Source organism: Sturnira hondurensis, unplaced genomic scaffold, assembly GCF_014824575.4.
Source record: "Sturnira hondurensis isolate 20B ecotype Veracruz unplaced genomic scaffold, ASM1482457v3 Scaffold0013063, whole genome shotgun sequence".
Taxonomy (NCBI): domain Eukaryota; kingdom Metazoa; phylum Chordata; class Mammalia; order Chiroptera; family Phyllostomidae; genus Sturnira; species Sturnira hondurensis.
The window spans coordinates 2,351,082-2,378,921 of record NW_028085694.1 but is presented as its reverse complement, the minus strand read 5'-3'; the positions used below and the strand labels follow the sequence as shown (position 1 = coordinate 2,378,921).

General features: G+C 39.5%; 1 protein-coding gene across 1 annotated transcript in view; it reads left to right on the top strand.

Moving 5' to 3' along the window:
- The window catches only part of CLCA2 (chloride channel accessory 2), a 52,101-nt gene extending 39,192 nt beyond the window's left edge, over positions 1 to 12,909 (top strand). The window contains 2 exon segments of the mRNA XM_037061011.1: positions 10,810 to 11,352; positions 12,764 to 12,909. Of these exon segments, the coding sequence (XP_036916906.1) occupies positions 10,810 to 11,352; positions 12,764 to 12,909 (689 nt within the window).
- The last annotated feature ends 14,931 nt before the right edge of the window (positions 12,910 to 27,840 follow it).

Sequence of the window (27,840 nt, the reverse complement as noted above, 5' to 3'; positions counted from 1 at the left end):
TCATGAACAACTGAAAGATGGCCAGCCTTGAGCTGCAGGTGCATGATGTGGAAGACGTACTGTCCTGAAGAAACTCACAGTCCGTTTGGGAAGGCCGTGCTGAGAGCACAGGCCGTTCGTTGTGTTTTTGCTGTGAGGCACAGAGACTCACTCAAAAACACTCCCCCAAACTAGGGTTGATGTTAAGGACCTCTGGGGGCAAACCCTGGTCCAGGAACCAGCAAGGTGTCAGCAGGAGCCACAGGCAGCACCGCAGCCCCTTCCCCTTTTCTCTTCTTGCAGAGTTCGCCTCTTGCAGAGTCTCTGGCCCATCTCCCAGGTCCTGGTTTATTCTTGCCTGCCAGGCTGCCCACCCATTTCTCACTCTCTTGTCTAGATCCCCCAAAAGCTTCTCTGCCTGACGTTCACCATCCCCTTGTTAGGCAGAGCCCCTCATACCCTAGTGGGGCACCAGGCCCACCCAAAGGCGAGCTGCCCTTGGCAAGTACTCACTCTTAGAACAGCTTTGCCGTAGTTCCCTGAGCAGGAACCCCGCCAAGTTCAGATGTGAATAATACAAGACTGTTTGAGATTCTTTGAATTTTTGCATGGATTACTTGTGATTATAGGAAAATTGAAATTGTGGACAAGAAAAGTAGGCTAAAATGTTAACCATTATCGACATTTTGGAATACTATTTTCCTTGCATACTTATATATGCTTGTTCCTTTTATAAATGCTATACCTAGTATGCATATTGTTTTATGTTTTTTATCAGTTATTAACTATATTGCATGAACATCACTCTATGTTGTACCTAGAGCTATATTGGCATTTAATTATTGAGAAGTTTTTAATATTATGAATATATCATAATTTATTCAACCAATTCCCTATTCTTGGATCCTTAGACTATATCATTTTCTATATTATAAAAATTGTTGAAGGAATAGTTTTTATATAAATCCATAATTACTTTCTTCATATTAATTCCTAGAAGCACAATTTGTGACTTAAAGGGCATAAACATTTAAAAAAATAACAGCTAACATTTATTGAGCACTTGCTGCATACCAATGACGTCACATGTAACAGTTGCCACACACTGACGAAGTAAACACCCATATGCCACTTTCAGATGAGGACAGAGGCATGAGGTAACCTGCCGAAGGTCCCACAGCGGGAACGTGGCAGAAACACGTTGAGGGCAGGGGCTCTGGCCCAGAGCCCTTAACTTCTACACGGTGCTGTCTCCCTGAGTAGAACAGTTTTGTAAAAGGATCAGGCCTGTTGGGCCTTGAAGGAAGGCAGCCTGCCACAAGCAGGAGTTCAACCCAAAAGGCCATGTGCTCCCAGTGGACAGGCCAGTGGCTACTGATAGACACATTCATGTATTTAACACTTGGCATCATGAGGGCCCCCAAACAATGATATCCCCCACTGGTGACTCGGGTGCAGCTGGGATGCTTAGTCTGTACCCTTTCACGGTGGAATTGCTCGTTGCCCTCTTGAGCGCGGCCAATAGCCAGCCCCTTGGTGGAGAAAATGCTGCCTTTACTCATGAAAAGACTGACAATTTGGCCAGAGAAACTGCTCTTTTATCCCAGTAACCTGTGTTTCTGCAAAATTGCCGGTCTGTAGCTAAACATTACAAAACCCTCTCTTACAATTTCAACACAAGAGTTAAAAGTCCTACCTCGGGTGATAAAAGGAACATGAATGGGTGAAAGGGGGCTGGGAGTGACTCTCAATGAGCAGGCGGGCTAGGCAGCAGGTGGCCATCGCAGGCGGTTTGATGGTTGAGTCACACAGTGGCGGGGTCTGTGCTTGGGCCAGGGTGATAGGTCTAGACTCCCTGAAGAAACAGTCAGCAGCAGCAGGACGAGGTGTGGCCCAGAGAGGCAAACTCGTCCTTTCACCTGTAGACAGTTTATAACAGTGTGAGCGCGCCCGGTTTCCTTATCCGCACAGAGACCGCGTGTCCCCGGTTGAGAACTGGTACCAGCGGTCTGACACACAGCGGTCTCCTGAGTCGGAGTGTCTGCAGGACCACTCCTGGGATGCCCAGGAAAGCACCCAGCCCACCTGGAGGGCATCTGAGCACATGACACTGCGAATTCTGACCCCTCCATACTGTTAACTACATTGTAGATCTGTACTTTGAGATACTTAGATAAAAATATAACTTTATTTTGTAAGCATGTACTGAAAGAACACAATTAGGCTTGTCTTTGTTCCTCGCCCAGTTTCCTAGAGCAGAGCCCCCCTCACTGGCATGGGGAATGGGCACCAGACAGCAGGTCCCAGAGAAACCGTTCTGCCCTGAGTTTCTACCTGCTTGTCCATCACCTTCACCCCACCAGGGTCTTCAAACCTGCTGCATTTTCTGAGCCATGTGGCTAGATGCCCAGTGGGCACTGTTAGGTTGCCTCACCAGGGGGGCTTGGCGCTCACCCTGCTTCCTGACTGAACCCTAGTTCCATGCAGTGCCCCCTCCTCGGCCAGGCCACTGTGCTTTCCGGTGGGCTGAGACCATCACCAGCTTTCACAGGTTGGGTCTTGATGAAGTTAAGCCAATCCAAATGACCCTGTTCCTCTCGCTGGTAATAGATTAAGTCTGACACCATTTTGACCAGTAAGAAATAGACAGAACTTGATAGAGAAAAAGCAGTTTTTTCTTAAAAATAGACACAGGAAGCCCTGGCCAAATGACTCAGTTGGTTGGAGTATCGTCCGATACACCCCAAGGTTGCAGGTTTGATTCTCAGTCAGGGCACATACCCATTGATGTTTCTGTATACTTCTCTCTCTTTCTCTGTCCCTTCCTCTCTAAAATCAATAAACATGTCCTCAGGTGAATATTTAAAAAGTAATAAGTAAAAAATAGGCACAGCGACATTTTTGTGTTTCCATGTGATACTTAGAATCATGGCTGTCATTTTATAACCACAAGTTGTAGCCTGAGGATGAGCCAGTGGACTCGCTGTAAGAACGGCAAAGCAGAAGAGTGGAGAGAAGCTGGGCTCTTGATGACGTCACTAACTTGGCAGCCGCCCTGTCACCGGGCTTTTTGTTATATAAAATAAGAAATTTTTCTTGTTGTATAAGGATTTTTGACTCAAGGTTTTCAGTCACTGGAAACCAAGCATCGTAATATAACCGCCCATTGTTTTTACACTTGCGACCAGCACGAGGTGACGTGACAAGCACCTAGCATCTCCTCACCACCTCCTGTTCTTCCAGGAAAAACATTCTAAAAGGCATCCTGGCTATGGGTGCACATAAAACAGTATTTTAGCACACCCTTGACAAGAAAGAAATTCTGAGACTTTCTAAATTAAAAGTACCGTGGCTGGAGAGGGAGAGACAGAAACAGAACCGCCCATTCGTAGCTGTGGACCAGCTCTGACAAAGGACTGCTCACGTTCCCAGCCATCTGCTGGAGCACGGAATTAATTCCCAAGTGGCCATTCCTGTGATTGTCTGAAAGAGAGAACAGTCAGGCACCACGGACCCCAGGAGCCTCCGTTCCTTATTTATACATGAACCTCCCAATGTGCTGCCCACAGCTACTCCACAGGAGTGGACATCTCTTCCTTGCACACTCTGCGGCCCCTGTTCCAGAACTGGCCCCGCATCACCTTCTCCCATCCCCTTTGTGAATAGCTAATGGAAATCTCCTCAGAATGACTAACACCTTTCTTCCCTACGTGATGTCTGAAAATGCTTGCAAAACTCCAGGTGACTGGCATGTTTTCCTACCCACCTAGCATGCTGCTGCTGGTTTAGACTCCATGCTCCAAAACCTGTTTTCTTCTTCTTCTTTTTTTTTACTAGCAACAGTCTAATAGACCCTTTCTTTTCAAAAGATGTTCAACCATGGAAGTTAAAACTTTTCAATATAGTTTATTGATTATGCTATTACAGTTGTCCCATTTCCCCCTTCGCTCCCCTCTGCCCTGCACACCCCCTCCCCTCCCACTGACATTCCCCCCCTTTAGTTCACGTCCATGTGTCATAAGTTCTTTAGCTTCTACATTTCCCACACTACTCTTGCCCTCCCCCTGTCTATTTTCTCCCCACTGTCTGTCTATGCCACTTACTCTCTGTACCTTCTCCCCCTCTGTCCTCCTCCCACTCCCCTGTTGCTAACCCTCCATGTGATCTCCATTTCTGTGGTTCTATCCTAGTTGTTTTCTGAGTTTGTTTTTGCTTTTGTTTTTGTTTTAGGTGTGGTTGTTAATAACTGTCAGTTTGCTGTCTTTTTACTGTTAACATTTTTCATCTTCTTTTGCTTAGATAAGTCCCCTTAACATTTCATATAATAAAGGCTTGGTGATGATGAACTCCTTGAACTTGACCTCATCTGAGAAGCACTTTATCTGTCCTTCCATTCTAAATGAAAGCTTTGCTGGATAAAGCAATCTTGGATGTAGGTCCTTGCCTTTCATGACTTGGAATACTTCTTTCCAGTCCCTTCTTGTCTGCAAGGTCTCTTTTGAAAAATAAGCTGACTGTCTGATGAGAACTTCTTTGTAGGTGACTGTCCCCTTATCTCTTGCTGCTTCTAGAATGATCTCCTTCATTTTAATCTTGGGTAATGTAATTATCATGTGCCTTGGTGTGTTCCTTCTTGGGTTCAGCTGCTTTGGGACTCTCAGCTTCTGGAATTCCTGGGAGTCTATTGCCTTTGCCAGATTGGGAAAGTTCTCCTTTATTATTTGTTCAAATAAGTCTTTCACTTGTTGCTGTTTCTCTTCCCCTTCTGGTACCCCTATAATTTGGATGTTGGAATGTTTAAAGGTGTCCTGGAGGTCTCTAAGCCTCTCCTCATTTTTTTTGAATTTTTATTTCTTCATTCTCTTTTGGTTGGATGTTTCTTTTTTCCCTCTGGTCCACTCCATTGATTTGGGTCCCAGTTTTCTTCCCATCACTATTGGTTCCCTGTGCATTTCCCTTCATTTCACTTAGTGTAGCTTTGATTTTTCATCTAATTTGCAACCAAAATCAACCATTTCAGTGAGCATCCTGATCACCAGTATTTTGAACTGTGCATCTGAAAGGTTAGCTATCTCTTGGTCCCTTAGATGTATTGGCTCTCGGGCTTTATTCTGTTCTTCCATTTGAGCCATTTGGGAGGGGGGTCTGTTTGCACCTGTTACATATGAGGGGCAGAGCCTTAGGTGTTCACCAGGGCAGGGCAAACCCCATCACTGGGTTGTGATGCTGTATGTGGGGGCAGTGTCCAAGAGGGAACAACAGTGCTTACTCCGCTCTCTCTTGGATTTCAGTCCTTTCTGTCACTTCCCACAAGCAAACTGGGCCTTTCTGGTGCTGGTTTCTGGGTGGGTGGGCTTGTGTACATTCTAGAACCTTGTGGATCTCCCCAACAAACTCTCCTGTGAGGCTGGGAGTCTCTTCCGGCACCTCAACCCCCACAAGTGTTTTCAATCAGTGTTTTCAGGCTTTATTTCCCAGTGTTGGGGTCCTGGGTTGCGCAGTCTGTCTCACTGCCCATTTTTGCCTGGTTTATCTCTGCTCGAATGTGTGACTGAGGTCAGCCAGCCACCTTGCGTGCCTCACTGGGTCTGCTCATTGCCACCCCATGCCAGGGTCCACCAGCCATTGCTTCTTCTTGCCCCGACCCCTCTCCGCCGGCCACCAACTTTGCCCCTTTTACTGGTCTGGATGAATGGCTGTTGGACTTCCATACAGTTCAATTTTCTGTCAGTTCTAGGTGCTATTGTGTTTCTAAATTTTTGTTGTCCTTAATTTTGATTGTGTGAGGAGGCACAGTGTGTCTACCTACACCTCCATCTTAGCCAGAAGTGCCAGCAGTTAAATTTTTGTTTAACATTCTGCTGGAGGTAAAAGAGGCGGAAGTTGATCTATAAATACTCCCAAGTCAGCCAAAGTAGTTCTGAGAATTGGGGTTATTTCCTGATACCTCTGATTGAGAATCCTATGGAAATCAACCTTCATTATTGAGTATTGATCTTCTCAATATCTGTCAATAATAGTGACAACCTTGGGTCTTTGCCAGTTTTGCTTCTAACTTGGACCATCTTTCTTTGACTTATAATTCTCTGTTCACTACATTACCAAAAGGGTTTCAATTACAAACAATTTTTGCTGCTGAAAAAAATCAACTTTGTGGGTTTTCCTCATGTTCTTTTATCAAAATGTCTCTCTTCTTGGAGAGAAGAAGGAAGTAAAATAGTTTACATTCTGAATTAAGGATTCTCCAAATGCAAAGGCAGAGGTGTGAGATGATTAAAACTGTGGGATGGACATGCCCCTCGTATTGTGGAAATAGCTATAACTTAAATAGATGTGAGGGGAAAAATCATTTATTCCCACTCTGGCTTTAAGTTTGGATGTTTGATCTTTGGCAGTTTGCCTATATTCTGTTGGCCTCAGTTTTCTTATATAGAAAACAGGACTAAAACTATATATGTCATAAGCCATTGTACAGAAAAAATGAAATGACTCATATGAAATCAGAAGAGGAAGAGAAAGTGTGTCCAGTAAGTTTCCAGGGTTCCTGGTTTACAGTGCCAGGTACTCTCCCAGCTTCTCATTTGGAGTAAGGGCCACAAACACTCACTCTCATCTCTATTTAAAGTAAGACTAATGTCTGCTATCTAGTATTTCCCCTTTTCCTCTCTGCCTCAGAAGCATGGCAGTATGTTCAAAGAGATAAACAGAAGCTCAGACTCCCATTACTACTGGGAAACACTGTTTTCAAAAACCTCAACAGTTTCAACTACGCCACTGTGTTGAAAGAGTTGCAAGAAAATACAGGTGTGGAATTAGTGGTTATTAGTAGATTGAGAAGAATAAATACAACCAACCCATGGACAAAGACAACAGTTGGGGAGGATTGAATGTGGGAGCGGGTGTGGGGGGGTAGATAGGGCAGGGGAGTTTAATGAGGGGAATGGGGACAATTGTAATTGAATAATAAAAATTTTAAATAAAAAATGTTTTAAAGAATAAATATAACCAAATGGGTAGTATATAGTTGCTATCATAGGGGATAGAGATAGAGAATAGAGACACCTTCGTGTTAACAGAGAGACCTCACTAACAAATGAGATGATTCGAGCTTGTTACAGTATCGAAACCTCAGACTACAATGTGGGGGGAATGGATGCATGTGTATTACCATAATTGTGATGACTTAACCAATTTCATGACTCAGCAATGGTAAAATGGAGCAATTAACCATGAGCAGACCAACTAGTCAGAAGGTGTCTGTTTAAATCACAAACAAATGTTTTGACCTCTCTCTCTTTTTTTTTTTTTACAAATTGTTGTCTAGGAAGGTGTTATTCACATCACAATGACCAGAATTAGAAGCAATGGGATTATGTTTTTGTCTTTATAATTATTAAAAAATGTAACTATGCATTTTTGAAACCTTGTTAGTAATGAATGAGCATTTCACTTATGTACAAACATATCAGTGTACACTTAGGTACCAGGTCTTTACCATACACAATATCCTAGAAAAGATGACCAATTACATAGAATGAACAAAACATTACCAGATCACCATTATGTTTAGGAACATACAACTGACTCTTGATCAACACAAGTTTGTGCTGTGTGGGTAGCACACAGATTTTTTTTCAATAAATACAGTCAGCCCTTCACATCTGGAGATTTCACATCCATAGATGCAACACCTATGGACAGAACTGTACTTTTCGCATTCCCAACTGAGATTTTCCAAACTCAGATTCCAACTGCTGATTGCAAATACTGTTTTTTGATCTGAGGTTTGTTGAAACTGTGGTTGTGTAGAGCTGGCTATAGTTAAGTTTAGGGGGAGCCAACAAAAAGATACAGATTTTGGACTATGTGGTGGTCAGAGCCCCTACCCCCTACATTGTTCGAAGGTCACATGTATCTGGACTAGGCATTATAGAAATGGGTTATTTCCTTGGATTTTAACTAAAAGCCTGAGGTAAAATAACTTAAAACCAAGTACCAAGCATAATCTGTTTTGCTGCTATAAAGCTAATTTCCTCTGTGTTTAATCCAGAAATTAAAGTAAAAATATATTACTTATTAGCCAGCTTTTATGTGCCCAGTACACTATATATATATATATATATATAATTTAAGATGGTCATTGTACTCTAAGAATGTACAATCCTGTATTGAGAAAAAAAGCACCAAATGGTCAAAAAGCCATTTTACATATAACCCAGTACCATGTTTGTGGTTCAGACTTTGAGAGTAACGGATATTTTTAAAATGTAGAGACCAGTGTGGGTGGGAAAAGAGAAGCCAGGTTCTAATGCCAGAAGCCTGAGCAGAGCCTCTGGGGTGGGGTCAGACCACAAGGAGTACCACTCTTGGGCATCCTTCCCTGCCCTATCGTCCGTCCCTACCTGTCTAACAGCCTTACTTTCATGATGCTTCCTCTGACATCATCATCTTCTTACGCAACCATTGTTCAAAATATCTTTAAAAATTCTCTTCCTTTCCTTCCTGAGTAATATATTGTGTGTATTATATTATATTACACACACTAAATTGATATGTCAGTGATTTTCAGAGATTATTGAGATTGTTTTTAATTCTTCTATTTTTTTTTCTGAGTGCCTCTTTTGGATGATTTTTATGAACCTGTTTTCAAATTTCCTGATTCTTTCTTTTGTTATGTCTAAGCCGATCTTAATTCTCTCAAATGAATTTTTTCACTGTAGTTTTTTTTTCAGTTGTAGGATTTTCATTTGCCTCTTTTTAAAAGTTTCTACCTCTCTTCTCAAATTTCCCATCTCTTTATTCACTATATCCAGTTTTTCTGTAGACCTTTAACATCGCTGTGATTGTTGTTTTGAAGTCCTTGTCTATTAATTTCAAATCTCAGTCATTTGTGACCATTCTATTTGCTGATATTTTTCTTGATGATATATCACATTTTCTGTTGCTTTGCATAGCTAGAAATTTTTTGTTATATATTGGACATGCAGCATCAAATTTGCAGACCCTGGAATCTATTCTATATTTCTGAAGAATTTTGCAATTTTTCTAGTAAATACCTTAGATCACCTTCACTTTGAGGAGGACTGATTTTACTTTTGACTAGGGTTTGTCTGTTTCAGTTTTGGTCTTTATCCTAGAACATAACCCTTAATTCTGGAACACAATTTTTATTCCTAAACTGTAGATTTTTTAGTGTTCCAATGAACATCAAAGTGTTTGTCAAGTTCCTCTAACTTGGCAAGACTCATGCTCCAAACTCTGTATCTCCCCTGTGGTGGGCATTAGCATAAAGTTCTGCTCAGTTTTCAGCCTTCTAGCTATTTCTTTTCCCCTGAGCCCTTGATGTTTCACACACAGGCATGACTTAGAGGTCTTCAAATGATCTGAGAGCTCATGAATACACATATGTTGAGCTTGTTCTTCTCTGGCTCTTTCCCTTTTCAACTAGTCTGGCAACCCCACCCTTGGCTCTCTGACTTCTGAGACCAATAAGATAGTGGATTTTTGTCAGAGTCAGCTGCAGGTACCAAAGTGGAAAGTGCCCTCAGAGGAAAAGCTCTATGAATATAAATCATTTCCAGTCTGGTTCTCTGCTTTTAACGGTTCTCTCTCATCTGGTTTCTGTCTGTTTTTCATCTGAGTCCAGTGCTTCAATGGTTGTTTTCTTTTCTTCTTCCTTCAGAGTTTATACCTGTTACCTACTGGAGAGTTTGTTCAATAGAATCCACTCGGCTATTACCAGAATTAAGCTTTACATTTGATTTAAGTTGCAAATATTTTTGCCACTTAATATTTATGTTTATATTTTGCTTAGGAGGGGTTTTTACCATGCAGAATTTTTTCCTTTTATGTATTCAAATTTATCAATTTTTGTTTATGACTTCTAAATTTTGAGTCTTAATTAGAAGAGCCTTTCCCATTTCAATATTATACTGGAATTTATCCATTGTCTCCTACTAAGTACTCAATATTTTTTTTCTACGTCAAACTTTTTGATCACTTTGGATTTTTAAAAATATTTTATTTATTTTTAGAGAGAGGGGAAGGGAAGGAGAAAGAGTGGGAGAGAAACATCAATGTGCGGTTGCCTCTCCTGTGTCCCCTACTGGGGATCTGGCATACAACCCAGGCATGTACCCTGACTGGGAATCAAACCAGCGACCCTTTGCTTCACAGGGCCGTTCTCAATCCTCTGAGCTACACCAGCCAGGGCTTGATCACTTTGGATTTTATCCTGAAAAAAAAAAAGTTTGTAGTATGGGTCATATTTTTTCCAGCTTTTTACCCAGTTGTCACAGCACCATTATCAAGAATTTTTTATTTCTCACTATTAATGAATTTTATTTCTGTTATATACTACATTCTTGAGTATATTTTTACCTATTTTGTATGTCTATTCATGCACCAGCACTGCAGTTTTTTTAGTTATCCAAGAGTTACAGTGTTTTTATATCGGATAAGGTTGGCCTTCTACACCACTATTTTTTAGACTTTATATGGCCAACCTTGATCACTTATTTTCCATTTAAACTTTACCATAAGCTTGTAGAAAATAGAGCCACTTTTAGGAGAATCACATAAATTTCTAAAATAAGAGGAAAATACCTTTATTATGCTCATCTTACTATTCAGAAAACATAATGTTGTTCCTCTTGTTTAGATTTTAATATGAGTTCTTAGACAGTACATTAAAGTTTTGCTCATGTACATATTTCTTATGTTCATTTCTGGGTATTTCAACTTATTGTTATATTCTCATTAATCACTAATAATAAATTAGAAAACCTACTCAAAGTGACTTAACTATCCCATTTGTACTTCTAATTTCAGCCAACAGCTATGAAACAAGAATGAGTAAAAGTCTACAGAATATTCAAGATGATTTTAACAATGCCATTTTAGTAAATACATCAAAGCTAAGTCTTCAACAAGCTGGCACCAAGGAGATAGTCACATTTTTACCAAAGCTTTTTGTAAATGGACCTGAACATCGACTTGATGGAGAGACACAAGGAAGCCACAGAGCTTACGTGGCCATTCGAACCACAGATAAGAACTCCTTAGAATCTGCAGTGTCTAACATTGCCCAGGCATCACTGTTTGTTCCCCACAATTCTGCTCCAGTACTTGCCAGAGATCATCTTATATTGAAAGGAACTTTAACGGCAATGGTTTTCATAGGAATCATTTGTGTCACTATAGTTGTAACACATTGTATTTTAAACAAGAAGAATGAAGATAGAAATGAAAATGGAACAAAATTACTATGGACAAATGTAAAGAGGACCTTTTTTCTTAGATATGATACTCATGCCCTGTGCACTCTACAAAAACATACCAATAAAAACAAATTAACATCAAAACTGTTCAAAAGTTCTTTGAATTTTTGCATAATAAAGATCATATTTTTACATAATAAACAGACAGAAATTCTTTCACAACAAAAATGTTGAAAGGAAATTAGAAACTTCTGAATTTCAGGAAATGAACAAAATTATAAAAATTATTCTCTAAGGTAATGTCTTTAAAGGAAAAACAACAAGGTCAATGTCAAGTCAAAAGTCAAGAAAAGCTTCTTGTGTTGAAAAGAAAAAATAGCCGCAAGTAGAGAAGAGGAGGTTAGGTCTGAATCATATATTATAAGTGTCTCTATGAAGCAACTGTTTAATTACTTTGATTAATTCTTCATTTTCTTTATCTGTTCAGAACAGATTGTCATGACTAAAGATCAATCTACATTTTTACATATGATGCCTGTATGGTAAAATTCTTTACCTCTAGCCATTTGGTTACCTATATTACAGATCAAACCCCACCACGGATGCTCAGATACCTTTGTTCACTGTAAGAGTTAACTTTAAAATGTGGGTATATCCTTTCCCTTGGCACCAATTTTGTAACAGAAGTATACTGAATTTATTGTTTACAAGTTTCTACTCTCATCAAAGCAGCTTTCCAAGTTATTGTCTAGGGTGAAACTCAATGTAACTTATTATACCTACTGCTCATAAGGCTTTAGGTAAAAAATATAAGACATAGTTCTAAACTTATTTTAAAACATACATAGGCTATCCAGGTTTATTCAATTTCAATCCAAGAAGAAGTCACAGGGTAGAGTGACCTTTGGAAATTATTAGCTGATTCTGTTTTTTTGTTTAACTAAGACTCTAGGAATCCTTTCTTGATCAAAGGTTATTTACCTACAGGGGTGGGGAACAAATTCAGAGAAGGAAGTATAGTTCACAAGAAAACAAAAATCATCTTTTATCTAATTTTATTTCTCTTGTTTTTTAAAAAAGATTATTGAGCAATAGAATTACTTGCTTTGTATATGAAGGGACTGAAAACTTTGTTGGGTAAATAAGAAACAATAATCTGGATTATATTTGTTTTACAATCAGGACCAAATAAAAGTGAAAATTAGATTAAGTTTTGAGGAAAGGAGGAAGTTGTGGCAAGAAACAGCAACAGAGAGGGTGAAGACTTAAGTAAGGGTCAGAGCAGTCCTGGGGAGAGAAACACCAACAAACCTCTCTCCCGAGGCTGCCCCCTTGCAGTCCATACTACACCCCGGGTCTGGCCTCTTTCATTCTAAGTCCCATAGAGCTGAAATGTTTGCAAAGGGTGCTTTTAAGTACCTAGCTGGCAGTCAGTCCTTTCTCCCTCTAATGCCATGACACCTGCCAACCTGGGAGTTGCTTCTCTGTAGCTTCAATGGGCTGGTAAAATCCTGAGATGGAGTGCGGTAGGTTTTAAGTGCTCAAAGGTTTTCCTCATTTTACAGATAGGAAAATGGAGGCTACAGTGGGTAACCAGAAGCACTGTGCTGCTCAGTGGCAGAGCTACGGCGGAGCACAGCCGGTCCTCATACTGCTCCTTCACTCCCGTGGTTTTCAGAAAGTGTGGGAAGATGCTGGGGATTATGCCTAGAAATATTTAACCCTTTCAAAATCAGTTAGCAGGAGAACAGTTTTGGCTTTAAGGAGCTATGTTGTTGTTGCTTTCTTATCCATCTTGTAGGTGCAGAAATGAAAAAACATGGACTGAAGGGTACAGAGCAGTGAATTGGAAGAGGGGAAACTAAGATAAAAAATGCTAAGCAACAAAGTAAAATATACTATAGCAGGGTAGAATGGGTGGTGGTATCAAGTGCAGAGGGTAAACAATATCCAGTGGTTGGGAGGGAGTGCAGCATTAGAGAACAAAATAAATATGAGGTAAATGTGGAAAGATATTGATTTAGAGAAAAAAAGTTACATTTCAATAAGAGGGAGATCGAAGCAGGAGGTAGGGAATCTTTGTGGAATGAGTTAGTTATACAGCCTGGGCGCCGAGCAGATTGCTGTCTGTGTGTGCGCTCTTGACCGCTCCCAAAGTGCCTCTCCAGCTACGTGTTAGTACCAGAGGGTCACCAAAAAAGGCTTTATTTGCTTTAGGGTTTGCTTTCTACTACAATGTGATTATTCCTGGAAGAATTGATCCCTAAATAATAGCATTCATTTAAAACAATATGACATATCCAACTGCACTAGTGGAAGAGCTGTTCATAATCAAACTAGTCCTTCTGCTGAGAGCAGTTATAATTCTAGAAAAAATATAAACAAACTCTTGGAAGGCACTGGACACCAACCAAAGCAGGTGGAAACTGAAAGAGATATGGCCCTTGAAAAAAGGCAAGCAATCTAGGTGAGATCCACATTTAATCAGCTTTGCCCCCTAAAGGCTTTTCCAGTTTTCCTGGAGCATCTGGACAAGCTCAAGCAGAACACAACTATCTCACTGGGTTGGCAAGCCAGGAGCAAGAGTTCTGGGAATCCCAGAAAGAACTTGGAAATTCCAGAAAGGAAGCAACTGCTTCCTTTTCCAAGGAAGGGAAAATTTCCAAGTCTGTATCCGCTCAATCCTTGGGTGAGTCCCGTGTTGGGAAGGAACTGAATGGAAAACAAGAGATTGGACACTAAAATTGCTGAACAGAGATTTCAGCCATTGCCCGTTTGGGGGGAGAAAAAGTTTAAGGTGTAATCCCACTGAAATTAGAGAGTTTGATAAATGCCTTGTGTTTCTATTGCATTGAAATCCCAGAAAGGTCATATTAGGGGGAATAACTATTGTCCCAGTCTAATAGTTACGAGCTAGAACCAAGGGCAGAGCTGAAATGGATTGGCTCTGACGAAGGCTAAAACCACACCTCCACTGAATCAAGATGATTCATCAATAATTTAACTACAGCTATAATATAACTCAGAGGAGGATATATAATTCAATCTCTATAACATATCATCTAGTACATAATAAAAATTTAATAGATGTGCCAACAAGTGGGAATTAGTCCCATTGTTTAAAAGAATAAAAATATGTCAATAAAAGAAGGTTCAAAAATTATTCAGATTTGGAACTTGCAGGTGAGTTTATAACAATTATTACATATGATAAATTACAGAAAAAGGTAAGTGATGAATAGAAGAGAAAATTCAGAAATGATGTGAAAACTCTTTAAAATGAAACAAATGCAAATATTAAAATTGAAAAATAGAATATATTTTTAAAATTTGTAGTGAATTAACAGCAGACTGATAGCAGACTGATACGGCAGAAGAAAAGACCACATGAGTTGAAGATAAGAAAATGGAAAGCATCCAAAGTGAAACATAGATTTTTTTGAAAATGGAAAAGCCAACATGACCTGTAGGATATTATCAAGCATTCTAGTGTACATGTAAATGGATCCCAGAGGTAAAAGAAGGGACACTGGGCATAAAAATATTGAATTGAAATGGTTGAAATTTATTGAAACATCAACCTACAAGTCTAAAAGACTCAGTGAACCTAAGGTATGACCTAGACAAAGAAAGTAACACCAAGGTATGTCACAGGAACAATGATTGACTGCTCATCAAAAACAGTGGAGGCCAGAAGACAACAAAATGACATCTTAGAGGGATAAAGCAGTCGGTCAGCCCAGAATTCTCTACTGAGCAAAAGTATCTTTAAAAATGAAAGCAGATAAATAAAAGCTGAAATAATTTTCGCTAGCAAGAAATTACTAAAAGGATTTCTTTAAGCCAAAGGAAAATGATGTGTGGTGGAAATATAGTTCTACAGTACAAAAGGAAAATCACTGGAAATGGTAAATGGTAGGTAAATATAATAAATTATTGATTTTCTTTACTCAATTCCTTTAAAACACAATTAACTGTTTCAAGTAAAAATAAAAACAATGTTCTGTAATATTAATACTATAAAGAAGTAGGATATATGACAATGACAATAAGAACAGAATGCACGGAAATGTGACAAATGCAATCATATTGCTGAAAGGTACTTACACTATACATGAAGTGCTATAATAATTAAATATTAGGGCCCTGGCTGGTGTGGCTCAGTGGATTGAGCACAGGCCTGCGAACCACACAATTGCGGTTCGATTCCCAGTCAGGGCACATGTCTGGGTTGCAGGCTGATTCCCTGCAGGCCAACTCCTAGCAGGGGATGCACGAAAGGCAACCATACATTGATGTTTCTCTCCTTCTCTCCTTCCCCTCTAAAGATACATAAATAAATTTTTAAAAATAATAATAATAATAATAATTCAATATTAGGATAAACTGAGGATGTATTCTTCAGACCCTTTGGTATTTCTTAATAATAGGAAAGAGTACTTAAAAAGTTAATAAATGTGGTAAAATGGAACCCCCAAACTACATAATTAACACAAAGGAGACAAGTAAAGAGCAATAAAGGAACAAAAAATACAGGGGAATAACAGAAATAAAATAGCAAGATGGTAGACTAAATCCAGCTAAATTAATAATTATATTAAATATAAATGAACTGAACACTTCAACTAAAAAAGTGGTTTTCAGACTTAATATAAAAGTTAAGACTCAACCATATGGAATTTACTTTAGATGCATTTTAAATATAAACCATATAAGTTGAAAGTGAAGAAAAGAAAATTGTATATCATGCAAACACTAAGCATAAGAGAGCAGTATTAGTATATTTCTATAAAAACAAAATAGACCTTGAGAAAGGAGAGGCAAAGAAGGGCATTCCACAATGATAAAAGTAATAAATTCATCAAAAACATGTAACAATCCTAAATGTGCAGATACCTACTAATAGAGTTTTAAAATGCCAGAAACAAAAAAAATTCTAGAACTAAAGAGAAATAGACAAAAAGAACAACTAAAGTTGGAGATTTAACTCTCCTGTTGTCAATAATTGTAGAACATCTAGACAGCAAAACTCAGTGAGAATGGAAAATATTTTTAAAATATTATCAACCAATTTGACCTTGACATTTATAAAACACGACACTCAACTAGTATAGAATACACATCCCTTTCAAGTACTCATGTATCGTTCACCAGATTAGATCAGATGCATAAAACACATCCCAGAATATACAGGTTAGAAACAGACCTGTGTGCATGTGGTCAATAGGTTCTCTACAAAGGCATGTGCAAGTCAATAGGGAAAGACAACTCAATGGGTAAAAGAGTTCTTTTTAATAAATAATGTTGGAAAAACCACACATATATTTGGGAAAACAATTTTACTGTAATCTTAATAAAATATGAATTCATGGTAGATCATAAATATAAATGTGAGTTAAGATATAAACTTCTGTCCTGGCTGGTATAGCTCAGTGGACTGAGCACGGGCCCGTGAACCAAAGGGTCACCAGTTCCATTCCCAGCCAGGGCACATGCCTGGGTTGCAGGCCAGGTCCCCAGTGGGGTCATGGGAGAGGCAACCTCATATTGATATTTCTCTTCCTCTCTTTCTACTTCCCTTCCTATCTCTCTAAAAATAAATACATAAATAAAATCTTTAAAGATATAAACTTCTTTTTATTATTTAAATAGCTTATTTTCATTGTGTTTTTTTCCATGACCATTCATCCCCCTTACACCCCCTCCCACCTCTACCCACCTGCCTCCCCACTGCAGTCGCTACACTCTCGTCTGTGCTCTAAAGAATATGACATAGTGTCTTCACAGCTATAATGTAGGACTATTTCTTAGAAAAGAGGAAAAACTAAGCATAAAAAAATTGGACCATAGTAAAACTAAATATTTGTGCTGAGTAAAAGACAATATTAATACATGAAGAAAGCAAGTTACAGAGTGGAAGAAAATATTCACAACATATAAATCTGACAAAGAAGTCATATGCAAAATATATAAAAATATTATAAATCAGTAATAAAAGACAAAGAACCCAATAAAAATGGGCAAAAGATATAAAAGTCATAATAGCAGTTATCCTAAAGCAAAAGTGTGCAAGTTGGTTAGAAGGGGCTTTCTGGGCGATGAAAATGTCATATGTACCGATTGGGGAGGTTGTTACATGGGAATATATATTTGTCAAAGTCAATTTATTTGTGTGCACTTCATAGGTGTGTTTTATTGTACTTAAATTCCGCCTCAAGAGAAACTTAATATGAATGTATTTATTGTATCCTTATCCATGAGCTAGATTTATACCAATGGTTCTCAGCCTGGGTGATTTTACCCTCCAAGGGGACATTTGGCAATGTCTGTAGACAGTTTTGATTATCACAACTGGGGCAATATCTAGTGGGTACAGGCCAGGGACACTGATAAACATCCCACAGTGCACAATACAGCCCCAACAAAGAATTACCTGGCCAAATATGTCAATGATACCAAGACTGAGAAATACTGCTTTATAAAGAGGAAGAGAAAGGGGTCCCTCATAAGGATATCTGATACATGAAATTAAGAAAATGTGTCCCTAATGAGGGGAACAGGTGTCACAAAACTGAGTCTGACTTAAATGAAGATGAGAAGACAAGAAAGAAGAGAAAAATATTTGAAGTAAAATGAAGATGGTCCATGTTAGAGGATTGAATTCATAAGGCTGCTAGGAATTCCAGTTGATAAAGAAGGGGCATGGATATAAAGTTGGGTGGATGCTGCATTATGCGTCAAGATCTGTGTTATGATCTGTGAATGTAAAATACAGGGAAACAGGGAGTAAAGCAGAGGGGAGATTCAGATCACAGAGTGCTTGATGGTAGAGAAGCAATCAAGGACACAGAAACAGATGCTCATATCCATGAAGGTATGTAGAGCAATTACAGCTTGTCCTCAAAGATCAAAAGGAACATCTCCCTTTAGAAATAAATCCCTCCTGGACTTAAAATGCCTAGTTCTTAGCAGCAAGAGGTTTCCTGTAATGGGTGGGGAGTGACCCAGATGGTGACCAATTTCATTTCCCACTCCCTCTCAGCTACAGGCTGCTGAGTCTTATCAGAATGTTGCTTTCTGGGAACAATTACCTGAAAGCAATTGCCCTGCTTGCACAAGAAGGAGAAAGCTATCCAGTATAGTGGGCAATTGCTTTCTATCTCCCTGACTCTGTGAAATGGAGGCAATATAAATGAACAAACATCCACAAGGAACTTTCTTAAAATTGACATGACCTTATTTCACACCAATAAGGAAAGAAGCAAGAGCCTGAAGAAAAAAGGAAGAGAGTGAAATGGAAAAAGGAAAGAAAAAAAGATTAGAATTTAAGAGTAATGAAGACAGGACTACCACTCTTATGTTAATATGTTAGGATTTCAAAATCATGGTCTGTAGTCCAATATTTTTATTTTTATGTATAAATTGATTTCAATTACAAGAATAAAACATTCTATTATAAAAAGTACATACGTTTAAGTTTAAGTTAGATGTAATAAATAAAATAGATATGAAATAAATGAGCTTACTCATTATTTTATTAATGGACATTTGGTAATTCAGTTTCTTGCTATTATAAAGCTTTGAGAGACAAATTATATTACCCTTGTACATGTAACTGTATGCACCTGTGTGTTTGTCCCTTGTATATGTAATCTTGTGCGCCTGTATGAGTGTATCTGTAGGGCAAATTCCTAGGCATGGAATTGTCCTGTTAAAAGATACACATCTGTTGGAAACCGCTCTGCCTGGTTTCAGGAGTTGCAACTGCCTCCCATGGCTAAGGCTGAGTGAGCAACCTCCAGAATGCAAGCCACTATGAAGACAAAGCTGATCTCTGCTTCATCCCCTGCCCCCAATGTTTGATCAGTTAGGCTATGACAGGTACGACCCCTCAGAGGAGGGGCAACCTAAGCTAGACACCATCACTTGGGAAGCCATCATGGAAGGACTCAGCGGGGCTGCAACAAAGAGGGAGTGATGGACCCTCACCTCCCAGCTATTCTGACATAGTCCAAGTCCCCATTTCCATCTGGGAGAAGTGCTTCCTGCCTCTAATTCACTTAAGCCTGAAAACCTATGATGGGGAAGGTGGTGCAGCCTGTGCTGGAAAGGGCAGGTTCCCCAGGGTACTCAGGCCTAAGAAATAATGTGTAAAATCCTGTGAAACCTGCTTTGTTTAGAATGCTCTCATTCAAATGATAAGGGTCCAAGCAAGAAGTTTGTTCCTCAAAGTTTTATGGCTCTTTAGTTATCTGACCCTGAGTGAGAATAAGCCCTCATAGTTCTTTGAATGCTATCTATTGTTTGATCCTTACCTGTATTCTTGTGCAAATGAACCCAATAAAAGCCCCTTGAGGAAGGGGCTCTTGGCCTTTCTTCTCTGAGAGATTGGTCACCTCTCTTCCCCAAGCAGATCATATCTTGGTAGTTTCACTTTCATCCGTGGTAGACAGGGGGACTTCACGGGCGAAGTTGTCCCCACACACATCCTTAAATTTTGATAAATATTTTCCTCCAAAACATCTGTACCAATTTCTCTCCCATCAGTAATATATAAATACCAGATTCCTCATGGCCTTAAACAAGTAGTGGACTTGGGGGTAGAAGCAGCAGTCGTATTGAGGCACTGCATGGCAAATAGCTTAAAACCAACTCTTAAAACATCAGTGTCTTTATACTATAACTTGGTCATTCTTACCTGATGCCAACTAATGTAAAGTCCCAGCATCTCCATCTTTGTGGCTTCTCTCCTATCTCTCCCTCCAAGGCTTTGGGTAAGTGGGAGGAAACTGGAAGTGTAGAAACATTTTATTTACTGAATGATGTCTATGTGCCAGGTACTGTATTCACTGAGTTGTATCTGTTTTGTTTTAATTTTTCAGTCTTTAGGATACCAGTATGCCATAGCTAATATCCTAAAAGGTAGATTTGATACAAGTGGTATTATAGAGATAGAAAAAGCATTTTATAATAACTATAAAACAGTCCTAAATTTATATGCACCAAAAACAAAGCTTGAAAATATATAAAGCAGCTTCCAGTCAAGATGGTGATGTAGGCAGACATTGCTTGCCTCTTCACACAACCTCTTGCCTCTTCACACAATATTAAAATTACAACAACAATATAGAACAACCATTGCTCAGGAATGTCAGAGATTGAATTAGATGGAAGTCTGATGACTACAAAATCAAGTTGAATAGAAGTCTGATAACTATGGAATTAAAGAAACCACATCCATCCAGACTGGTAGGTAGGGACAAAGACATAGAACAGGCTGGCCCTACACCCACGTGGATAAAAATTCAGGAGGGATATCTTGGGAGCGAGGAGTCCCAGACCCACACCAGGCCCCACAGGCCTGGATTACAGTGCCAGTAAGATAAGTCCCCACAACTTCTGGCTGCAAAAACCAGTGCAGATTGAGTAGGTGGGGGAAGCTGCTGGACCCCTAACCAGTTCCTCTTGGGCAACCCACACACAGACTGACCTACACAGACTCACTCCCTCTGAGCTCTAGCACAGGGGTGGTAGCTTAAAGGGCATCAGTGATACAGTGGTATACAGGGAGAGACTAAAGGGTCTGACATCAAGGAAAGCACAGGCCATTGTTTCTTTGCTGAGCCCCTCCCCCACCCCCAGGTCAGTAAACTGCTATAAATGAGACCCCATCAACCTGGTGAAGTACTGTGTGACCGACCTTGGAGATCCACAGAGGCTCTACCCCACCCAACTTATAGCCCCACTCAAGCTGCTATTCCATAAGAATAGCTGGTCTTGGCTCCTAAATCCTACCAAACCAGCAATAGCCAGCTTCAGTAAACACTATGGCAGCCAGATTAGAGTCATAGCTTGGCTTCACCTGGGAATCCCCAGGCCCAGCACAAGTAGCAACCATTTCAGATTGCTTTACAGCTCAGGCAGAGTGCCCCAGGATGGACCTTGGCCTGCACCATCTAGGAAACCACAGGGCCAATGCACCTAGTGAATAACTACAGACCATGTTAGACCACCACCCTGCCCCTGCACAGCCGATCCTCCACAGAGGGTAGAGGTTTGTAGTGAGTGGTCACAGGCAATCCTTACAGCTGATTGGTCTGGGTAAATCCCTCCCATTGATTTTACAACAGCAACCACTGTTCAAGTACAAGAGGATGGTGTAAGCCCACACAAAGGACTCACCTCCAGGCACCAGCTTGGGTGATACAGGAGGATGTGCCACTGGACCCTACAAGACACCTACCATATTAGGCCACACTACCAAGACATGAAGTCAAAGCAGCTCTAATACACAGAAACAAACACAGGGAGGCTGACAAAATGAGGAGACAAAGAAGCATGGCCCAAATGAAAGAACAGATCATAACTGCAGAAAAAGAGCTAAACAAAGTGGAGATAAGCTATCTATCAGATACAGGGTTCAAAACACTGGTTATAAGAATACTCAAGGAATATAGTGAGGACCTCAGCTGCTAAAAAATCATCTAGTCAGAAAGAAAGGATATACTAATTGAAATTAAGAAAAGTTTACATGGAAACAACAGTAAAATGGACAAAGCCAAGAACGAATTCAATGATTTGGAACAAAAGGAAGCAAAAAAAAAACCAAACAAACAAAAAACAACTTCATAGAACAAGAGGAAGAAAATAGAATCCAAAAAAAATGAGGATACTATAAACAGCTTGTGGGACAATTTTGAGAGGTCCAACATTCACATCATGGGGTGCCACAAAGAGAAGAGAAAGAGCAAGAAATTGGAAATCTATCTGAAAAAAAATAGTGAAAGTAAACTTCTCTAATTTGCTGAAGGAAATAGACATGCAAGGCCAGGAAGTGCAGAGAATCCCAATTATGATGGATGCAAAGAGGCCCATGACAAAACACATCATTATTAAAAGGCCAAAGTTAAAGATAAAGAGAGACCCTTAAAAGCAAAAGAAAAGTTAGTTACCAGATGGTTGCCAGATGGAAGGGGGTAGGAGAAGAATGGGTGAAGAGGTGAGAGGGTTAAGTACAAACAGGTAGTTACAAAATAGCCCATGAAGATGTAAAGTACAATACAGGAAATGGAGTAGCCAAAGAATTTATATGCATGACCCACGGTCATGAACAATGATGGAGGATTGCCTGGGGGAGTGGGGGGGACTGGGTGGAGGTGGGCAAAGGAGGAAAAAATCAGGATGAGGGTAATAGCATAATCAATAAAATATAATTTAAAATAAAAAGAAAATGTGGAAAGCAAAAGTTGACAGATCTATAAAAAGGGACAAATTCATAATCATAATTGGAGATTTTAACATACCTCTCTCAGTAACTGAAAGAACAAGCAGACAAGAAATTTGTAAGAATGGAGATTTGCATCATATAGTTAACCTACTTGCCTAACACACATAGAGCAACACTATACCTACCAACTACAATATATACAATTTTCTGAAAAGCACATGGAATATTTTACCAAAATAAACTGTAAGTTGAGGCAAAAAAGAAGTCTCAACAAATTTCTAAGGATTTAAAATCTTAGAGCATGCTTTCTGAATGTAGAGTACTTAAACTAGAAATCAATAATAGATTAACTAGAGAATCCCCAAATATCTCAAAATTAAGCAACACACTTGTATTTAGCCCATATGCAAAAAAAAATGAAAGCTAGAAATTATTTGGAACTAAATGACAATTAAAATATAGTAGGTAAAAACTTGCATGGTAAAGCTAAAGCAATGGTCAGGAGGAAATTTAAGGAAGAAGTGGTAACAGTTTTAAGCAAACTGTTCAGAGGAAAGAAAAAGAGGAAATGCTTCCCAACTCATATCTGTCAAGGACATTATAAGAAAGAAAAAGTAAGACCAAACTGTCATGAACGTAGGTGCAAAAATCCTGAACAAAACATTATCAAATAAAAGAAAACTACATGATGAGGTACGATTTACTGCAGGAATGAAAGTGTGGCTCAGTAATGTAAGTCACTACAATACCGGTATAAAAAAAGTCACACAATCATCTTAAGAAATACATAAAAAGCATTTGATAAAATTCAACACTTATTCATGATTTTTTTTAAATCAAACCTATTAGCAAATTAGGAATAGCAGACTTTCTTAATCTGATAAAAGTATCTACAAAATGTCTCTAGATAATAGCATGTTTAATGGTGAAATATAGAATGCTTTTCCACCTGGGATTGAAAACAAGAAAAAAAGATATTTTCTACATCTGTATTTGACAGTCACAGGAAGTCATAGATGTGTAATAAGGGAAGAAAACAAAATAAAAGATATAAGATTGAAAAAAAAGAAATAAACAAGCCATTCACAAATTACATAATTATAAACATAAAAAATCCAAGAGAATCTACAAAGTACATAGTAGAAATAATAGGTGAATTTAACAAATTCACTGACTCTAAGGGCAATACATAAAATCTAATATATTTCTATATCCCAGCTATAAAAAATTAGAAAATGAAATTTTATGAAAATACCATTTATGATAACACCAAAAACATCCCTAAAATAAATCTAATAAAAGATGCACAAGACCTCTACCAAGAAAACTATAAAGCATGGTTGAGGTCAACTAAATAAAACTTCAAATAAAGACATATGCTCTGTCCATAGAGTAAAAGACTCAGTGTTATAGACATGTCAACTGTCCCCACACTGGTTCAATGCAATTTTATCCAAATTTGCAGATTTTTGTGGAGGGAGGGAGAACTTACAAGAAGATTCTAAATTTTATATTGAAATGAAAAGGATCAAAAATAGCCAAAATGTTAGGTCCTTTTGGATTTGAAGGATCTAAACAAACCCAGAGTGTTCATATTACCAGATGTCAAGACTTACAGTGCAGTGGCAATTAGCACGATAAGACCCTGAGGTCGGGAGAGTGACATAGACCGACAGCAGAATAGGGACCCCAGAAACAGGCTTGGACACTGACAGTCACACTGTTGACAACAAAAGCACAACTGCGGTTCAGTGGGGGAATGTGTTGTCCTTTAACAAGTGACCTGGGCCTATTTCTGTCCATAAAGAAAAACAAAAGTTTTAAATCTTACACAAAACACACACACACACGCACACACACAAAGCAATTTGAGATAGATCACAGTCCTAAAAGTGAAAGGTAAAACGATCAAGGTTCTAGTACAGAACACTGTGTAGTGACTTTACGAACTTGGGAAAGCTATCTGAAATATGACTGCAAAAACACATTACCCATAAAAGAAAAGATTACATTGAACTCCATTAAAATTTCTGTTCATTCAAGAACACCATTAAGGCAAACTAACTCTGCAAAGATATTTGCAATACCTATATCCAACAAAGAACCCAATACTTAGAATGTATAAAAAACTATTATGAATCATCAATAAGATAAAGACATCCTGATTAAAAATTGCACAAAAAGACTTGAACAGGAACTTCACAACAGAAGATATAAGAATGAAATAAGTATATGAAAAGTGTTTCACATTAGTCATAAGAGAAAATGCAAATTAAAACCACAATATCACACTCTCCCTCCAGAGTAGCTAAAATGGTAAAGACTGGCTCTACCAGGTACTGGTAGAAACACGGAGCAACCAGTACTACTCCTTTGAGAAGTGGAGCAGCTGAAGCTAGGCAGGTGTACAGCCTGTGACCGAAATTCCCCACGGTACATAGCCCACCGAAATCAATGCCTGCACCTATGACAGTCTTATTCGTAATAGCCCGAAGAGGGTGTAATGCACACATTCATAAATAGGAGTTAGTAAATAAATTGTGGTATTTTTTACAATGGAAAACGAACATACTACTGCTACATTAAACAGCATGGCAAAACTTCATGCAAAAAAAAAAGTTACGTGAAAGTAGCCAGACCCAAAAGGACATATATTTCTGTTCATATGAAGTCAAAAAAACAAGTAAAATGAATCTATGTGGCAATGGAGGTCAGAACGGTGATTGCGAGTTAGGAGTTTTCACTTGAAGGAAACATAAGAGAAACCTGAGATGCTGGAAACATTCTACGTCTTTGGTGAAAGTTGGTCTCTCAGGGCAATAGCTCCCTGTTCCTCAAGTTTTTTGTACATTCTGGCCCACATGAGCTGCCTCTGATAAAGCCAGATCCCAGGTGCCATGGTGCAGTGCTTTACGTGAGCCAAAGCCTCCATGAATCTGTTCAGGCCAGACGCGGGCAGCAGAGATTGTTGCACCGCCACCACAGCCTGCCCATTGGAGGCCATGCTAAACTAGGCCCTCCCCCTGAGGAAAGAGAGACTAGCCCGCGGTGTGATGAGGTGAGGCGACTGTGGCAGCAGCAAGGGCTCTCCACTGAGCAAGCAGCAAAGACCCAGAGGGGAAGGCCAGGCAAAGCTGGCGAGGCACCTGAATGGGCCTGTCATACCAGGTGACTCCCGTTATAAGTCACTGCAGCAACTACAACCCAACAAGGGTTTAGAACCCTCAGAAATAAAGGGTTGAGTTCCAGCAAGAGGCAAACAGACAACACAGATCAGCCAAAATGCTGGCTGAAAGAGGGAAATGATGAAGGAAGGAGGTAATATATAATGACCTTGAGACAAGCTGTAGCAGCAGGCACCACAGTTTATTTCAATTGCTTTTGCTTGGGGTATCTCAGGAGATTGTAGTTGGTCACCACTTGGAGAAAGGTTCTATGAATGACTGAACTACTTTCTCTCAAGAAAAAAGTGAGACAACTTGTACTCACATGCACACAAAAGCAGCAAACTCTACATTAAATATTGGAGCTGGGTATGATGAAAGGGCAAGAATGGACCTGAGCAGTTAAAGCAATGAGTGGTATTGCACTCATCTCTTGGAACCTTCCCAGGCTTGGATTCCTCTAATCTACTGGACCCTTGGTCATTTGCTCCATTTTGGTCCTTACACACTCTTTGCACACCTGAGTTGTTCCACTACCACAGATCAACCAGGCACCACTCAGAATCCTTGGCTCCCCGTGCACCACATGGCATGGGATCTCTCTTTACAAGAATTGTTTGAAGGGGCTAGGTGACACAGCCAGGAAATTTAGGGGAGTTGATCACCTGCAGGAGATGAGAAGGAGGCAAGCACTTTCCCTTCCTCCCTTTAATGGACTGTCCCAGGGCATTATTTCTTTGTATAGGCTGTTTGGAGACATCCCAGATAGAAGCGCAGCTGCAGAGCAGGTTCACCTGCTGGGTCTCCTCATTGTACAGTAGCCAGCTCAGTAACACTTCATCTTTCGTTGCTTCCCAGCCTTCCCTTACTCATCTCCCCTTCCTCTCTTTCTCACTGCTCTGGGGTTAAACTCAAATCATTAACACATAAGCTTGCCTTATGCTTTCTGTGAAACCCAGGAAAGATACAGGTGGTTGGGGGTTTGAAATATTTTAGAATCTAAAAATGTTGTGTCAGCCCTTGCTGGTGTGGCTCAGTGAATTGAGCGCTGGCCTTTGAACCCAAGGGTTTTGGGTTCAGTTCCCAGTCAGGGCACATGCCTGGGTTGCGGGCCAGGTCAGGCCCACAGTAGGGGTCATGTGAGAGACACCACACAATGATATTTCTCTCCCTCTCTCCTTCTCTTCCCCTCTCTCTAAAAACAAACAAATGAAATGTATTTTAAAAATAAAACCATTATGACATTTGTACAATAAATGCATATATTCATTCACTAAGAACTGAATATGCTATTTTTTATACAAAAACATATTTGGATCATCCGGACAACCACTCTGAGTATATCCATTCCATTAAATGCTTTGTTTTTGATTGTGTAAACATTACAAACTTAAGAAATAAGTATTAATTATTAGCAGTAAGTACTAATTTCATTTTTATGAGCTAATGTCAAAGAAAGGTAGCAGACTAGTTGAAATCCATACTTAGCGCCATGTGAAGGTCAAATGCAGCCACGAGGCAACTTCAAGCAGTTTGAATACGACAGGGAAGTGGTGAACCTTTTTCAGTTTTCATCTGAGGCTTGGCAAACTTATTCTATACAATAGCTGCCAGCCCATAATTCATGTTCTGAGAGATATTTCATTTCAGTGAAATGATGTAATGTTGTTAATTTGAGTTTTATTGAGCCATAGAGGTGTGATGAGGAAAGCCGAAAAGGAGTTTGCTCAGCACAGTGAGACACAAGCATTTATCTATTATCTCCAATATAATATTCAAGAATATCTACGTTGCTTGCTAATGCTTCTGGTGCGAGTAAATTGTCTAAGGAAGAGCCAAGAAGTGTTGAGGTTATGTCAGGATCAATGAGCATAAAAATAATGACCACCTTGAGGGATAACTGGATACACGATTTGTACCTAATGAGTACTTACTGAACCCGTAGAACAGCCAGGCCTCCACTGGGCAGGCAGGTGATGGAGGGTAGCCTTGTATGGAGGGTAGCCCAGCCCCAGGTTGGGCAATCATTTATAAGAAGTAAACATTTTTCAGTGGCCAAGCCACATGACATCTGTAAGTACTTACACAAAAACGGGTGTGGGTTTCCCACCCTGTTAGCTAGCATCTGGCAAAGGTGAAGGCAAGGCTAATGATACTTTCAAATTAAATATTTAATGTACACAGAACTTAAGACTAAGATAGTTATTGTTCCTCATAATGGAGACAAATGGAAAAGTGAAGCAACTGGTCA